The sequence below is a fragment of the Asparagus officinalis genome, unplaced genomic scaffold (genome assembly GCF_001876935.1).
Source record: "Asparagus officinalis unplaced genomic scaffold, Aspof.V1 AsparagusV1_Un7, whole genome shotgun sequence".
Lineage (NCBI taxonomy): Eukaryota > Viridiplantae > Streptophyta > Magnoliopsida > Asparagales > Asparagaceae > Asparagus > Asparagus officinalis.
The window spans coordinates 52141-57076 of NW_017972273.1; the positions used below are offsets into that span (position 1 = coordinate 52141).

A 4936-nucleotide genomic window follows, 5' to 3' on the forward strand; every position below is an offset into this window, starting at 1 on the left:
CTTATTATCTCTGTAGTTTGATTTTGACATTAGACTCTTGGATGAAATTCTTTTTGAAAAAAGAAACTTCGCTTCGGGTCTATACGCCAAAATTATTATACGGGTAATAAGTTCCAGAGTGCGAGTCGAGTCTATACGATACTCAATTACTGCTTCTAATCGTGAACCAAGCAGATCTTATGGTTAATTGTTTGAATGAATGTGCAGGGTGGGCACTTTGTGTTTATAGATAATCCATCAGGATTCCACTCCGCGGTGTTCCATGCTTGCCGGCGGTTTCTCAAGGATCTTGCTGATGACCAACCCCTTCCTGAGGGCCTTACGTCTGCATAAGCTACTCCGGAGCATATTGTTTTACGAAAATATATGTGATATAATATATGTACATTGTTCGTTGTACTTAAATAATTCTCAAATCCAGCTATTGTTGTCGGAAGCAACATCTGAGCTAAATTATTAGAGTAAATAGTTCAAGTGCCGTTGAGGTATGTAAAATGGTTTTCTTCTTGGTGTTTAGCGAGGCATGCATCGGTGCTGCAGCAGTCTGTGTATTTGCATGTGCCCACGGGCTCTGCAGCGGTAACCGTGTCTACGTGCTTACAGTATCTCGCAATATGTACTTATATTTAATTAAGTGAAAATAACGATTGGAAAAAAAATCAATTAAAAATCATTTAACGGTCACTTCCATCTTTGTCCATATTCTGATCGATAATTGGACTGCCAAATTGCCAGCAGCAGCAGTAAACAAGGAAGCGAGTAGGGACTAAAAGGGAACCTGTTACCCAATCATAAAAAAGCTCTTTTTTCCTATTTCTTGAGAAAAAAAAAGCGAGGAGCAGAGGAATACAGAAAGCAACAAAAGCAACCAGGCTCTTGAACTTGGACCCCGTGAGCTGACTAGAGTCAGCAGTACCCCACTCCCTTCACTCACTACTACTCTCTTTTGTCCCACATCCCAATAGCACTACAGCATGTGGCTCCTTCACTTCCCTCATTCCGGCCCCCTCGTGGGCTAAAAAAGCCCAAAAGGCATGGGCCATCCATCCCTGAAACCAGCGTTGTAGGATCTTTAATCTTCGGTCAGGATTATCAGTCGAAAAAAGATGGATTTGGAAAAAGACAGAAACACCCCAACGGCTACTTCTCAATTTTTATTCCCTTCTTTTTGGCGGGCTGCCTGCTACTTATTAGTAGCTGGGCCCACCCTCGGGTCCTGGGTCAAGTTGACTGGTCATCAATGCGCGAAAAAGCAAAAAAATTTAAAATTAAAATTTAAAAATCAAACAAAAAACCCGGGAAAAAGTGTTTGGAATCAAATCCTACGTGGCACTAAGCTGGTGAGGGCTGAGATGTGGGCTCGGCCGATGATGGCAATTCCGGCCCGACCCGGCACCGGTCGAGCATGAACTCGATGTCGGACATAGGCGGTCGATCTAACGGGTCGGGTGCGGTGCAGAGGAGCCCGACCTTAACGCCGAGGAGGAATTCCTCCCACTCTGACGATTCCGGGTCCAATTCCAGCAATCCAGGTTCAAGCAGTTCAGAAATTTGGCCTCTCTGCAGCTGCCTCTTCACCCATTTCACGATATCCTCCTCCTCTCCGGCAAACATCCCCGGCCTCCTCCCCGTCAATAGCTCGAGCAACACACATCCCCTTCTTTCGTCGCTTGCCCAGCTGCTGCAGCATCAGGTGCAACATAACCCAACGAACCGACTGGCGTCGAAGATGTTGATGCCGCTTCGGCTGCTGCTCCCGCGGTGACCACCATGCTCTCGAGGCCAAAATCAGATAGGTGTGGCTCAAAGTCTGCGTCAAACAGAACATTCTGCGGCTTGACGTCGCCGTGGATGACATTGTGGGCGTGCAAGAACGCGAGGCCGCGTGCTACTCCGAGGGCGATGAGATGCCGCATTGGCCAGTTGAGAATGTGGCCGCCTTGGTGTGAGGCTTCTTGGAGCAATGTGCCGAGGTTGCCGTTTGGCATGTAATCGTAGATCAACAATCGGACGTCGGGTGGTGGGCCTGCGTAGTAGCCTCGGAGGACGGTGAGATTCCGGTGCTTGAGTTTGCCGAGTCCCTCGGCTTCCTTTCGGAAGAAAGCCTCATCAACGACAACGGCTCCATCAGCGGAGCGGACGGGAGCGCGGAGGATGGAGAGGAGACAGTACCGTCGTTATAGCAGGCTTTGAATTACGAGGCCATGGCGGCACGGCTGAGGACGTTTCTCCTCATCGAACTGCCTCGTGGCTTCAAGCGTCTCGGCCATAAGGTGATCTTGTTGCTGAACATTATCAGCCCTTGGGCCTCTGTTATCGCCATTGCTTTGTTGTGCTCGAGCCGCTGCCTCGAGCCGGCGGTGTGCTTCTTGATGCCTGCTCGGCCTGTCTAGAAATCTCCGCCGCCAGCGGATCAAGCAGAATGCACAGCAGCAGCAGAGGAGGACGAGGATCAGAGCTAGAGCAGCGCCGAGAGTGATGAACAGGATCAGTCTTGTGCTAATCTTCCTCTTTCTCTTCTCGCCTCGACAATAATTGTCCAATGGCGCTCCGCATAGATCTTCGTTTCCGACAAACATCGAAGAATCGTTGAACCGGGATCCGAGTGGTCCAGGGATCAGACCTTGGAGATTGTTATAGGAGACATTGAAGTCTGTTAAGCCGGTGATGCGAGCAAAACTAGAAGGGATTGTGCCTGTAAGATTGTTCGTCGAAAGATCCATCGTCTGCAACTTTGATAAATTGGACAAAGAGTTGGGAATGTTACCGGAGAGATGATTGTGGTCTAATCGGAGTGTGACCAGCGACGAGCATTCAGAGATCTCCAGTGGAATTTCAGCAGAGAGAATGTTGTAGCCAAGATCAAGCTCAACCAAGTTTGAAAGCCTAGAGAGATCACCTGGAATTGTACCGGACAATTGATTCGATCTGAGCTGAATAATAGTCAAGTTCGAGCAGTTTCCAAGCTCTGGTGGAATCGAACCGGACAGATTGTTGGTAGAAAGAGAGAAAACTCGAAGGGATTCAAGGTACCCGTAAGTTGCCGGAATCGAACCAGAGAACGCATTAGCTGAGAGATTCAGATACTGCAAGCTCCATAAACTAGTGAACCCTTCAGGAACTTGACCTGAAAATGAGTTGTCAGCAAGAGAGACCACCTGAAGATTCGGCAAGTTGAAGATCTCGACCGGGATATCGCCGGAGAGGTTCTTCTGACCGCCGAGATCCAACACTTCCAAATTCGACAACTTCCCAGTGCTGGCTGGAATGCGGCCGGAAAACCCATTTCCACTCAAATTCAAAGTCTGCAACTTCACGAGATTCCCGATGCCCGTCGGAATCTCACCGGAGATTCCGTTATCAGCGAGATTCAACACCGTCAGATTTCCCAGCTGCAGCATCTCCGCCGGGATCTCACCTGTCAAACGATTCCCCTCGACTGATAGAGACTGCAAATTGTATAGCTTACCCAAACTCGCCGGAATCGGCCCGGAGAATTCGTTCCCTCCCGCCGAGATACAGGTTCTCTAACCTCAAAATCCCGCCAAAAACTGATGGGATCTCGCCAGAAAACCTATTCATTTCAAAATCAACCACGCGCAAGGACACGCATCTCCCAATCTCGGCCGGAATCGACCCGTTCACCAGGTTCCTCCCAATCCTCAGCTCCCGCAGCGCCGAGAGCCTCCCAATCTCCGCCGGCAAAGACCCAGCAATCAAATTCCCCGACAAATCCAAGATCATCATCGAGGGAAAGCCCGTCAACCACCCTGGGAAGGGCCCGTCAATCCTATTCTCCTTCACGTCCACCCCACCTGCAGGCAGCCTCGAAGCCTCCTCCGCCGCCGCCCTCTCGGGAGGCGAAAACGCGCTAAACGCGTTAAAACCAGCTGCACAATCCTCAGAGAAGAGGCATTGGCGGCCGTATAAAACACCGAATGCCGGTACTAAACCGCGAGAGCTGGTTGTGAGCCAGCGACAGAACCTCAAGCGTCGGGATCTCAGCAACGGCGCTCGGCACAATGCCCTGGAGATTATTGCCCTGGAGGCTAAGATGGAGGAGAGAAGAGCAGTTCGCAAGAACGGCAGGGATCGTGCCCTCAGCAGGTTCCAATCGAGCCAGAGATACATGAGGTCAGGAGGCGAGCAACGGAGGAGGGGATCGTGCCTCGGAGCCGGTGAAGGAGAGTGTGAGAACTGGAGGCCGGAGGAGAAGTTGGGAGAATTGGCCAGAGAACCGTTGGAGGAGAGGTCGAAGGTACGCAGGCTCGGAGGGAAGAGTGCCGGGTCGGGCCCGAGAGCTGGTTGCTGCCAACGTTTGACCGACCTGAGGCTTGTGAGGTTGGAGAAGAAATTGGGTCGACGGGTCCCGGAGAGAGAGTTCGAGCTGGAGAAAGAGGGAGCGGAGACGGCGGAGAGGAGAGGGAGGAGGGGACTGCCGGAGAGGAGTTAGAGCGGAGGCTGAGCTTGGAGAGGGAAGGGAGGGAGAGGAAAGGACGGGAGGGGAGCTGGCCGGAGAGGTCGGAGGCGGGGGAGCGGAGCTCGGCTCGACGTGGCCGCCGGGGAGGGAGCACGTGACGCCGCGCCAGGAGCAGGGGAGTCTGGGAGGGATGGGTTCCATGAGGAGAGGGAGCGGAGGGGTCGTTTAGAGGGAGAGCTTCAACGGAGGAGAGCTTGGACTTCTTCTTCTCTTTGGTTGGTGGTGTTTGTTTTGGCTGAGATTGGAGGAGGAAGACGAGGAGGAAGAGAAGGAGATTAACGGTGGGCGCATTTTTGAAGGTGGTGGGTTGGGGGGGAGAGGAGAAGGGTTTTAGTTTTGTTGAACTTGAGAAGAAGAAGAAGAAGAAGAGAGAGTGTTTTATTCATTATTAGAGCAGAGAGGAAGAAACTTCTTCTTGTTGTTGTTGAGTGGGCAGCAGGTTCAGAAATGCGCAGT

At 51.5% G+C, this 4936-nt stretch overlaps 2 protein-coding genes across 2 annotated transcripts in view; one reads left to right on the forward strand and one right to left on the reverse strand.

Moving 5' to 3' along the window:
* LOC109827037 (probable 1-acylglycerol-3-phosphate O-acyltransferase) overlaps positions 1-539 on the forward strand; it is a 29682-nt gene extending 29143 nt beyond the window's left edge. The window contains exon 9 of the mRNA XM_020394004.1: positions 208-539. Coding sequence (XP_020249593.1) covers positions 208-333 — 126 coding nt within the window. The 3' untranslated portion in view covers positions 334-539. The remainder of the gene's footprint in view (positions 1-207) is intronic.
* Positions 540-792: 253 nt separating this feature from the next.
* Positions 793-4132, reverse strand: LOC109827038 (probable inactive leucine-rich repeat receptor kinase XIAO; the record flags this gene model as incomplete). The annotated part of the gene is given in 7 exon segments (XM_020394006.1): positions 793-1652; positions 1655-2162; positions 2165-2194; positions 2196-3524; positions 3526-3890; positions 3893-3938; positions 3941-4132. Coding segments are annotated over 7 exon segments (2790 nt in total), but the record flags the coding sequence as incomplete, so codon positions are not given.
* Between the last annotated feature and the right edge of the window lie 804 nt (positions 4133-4936).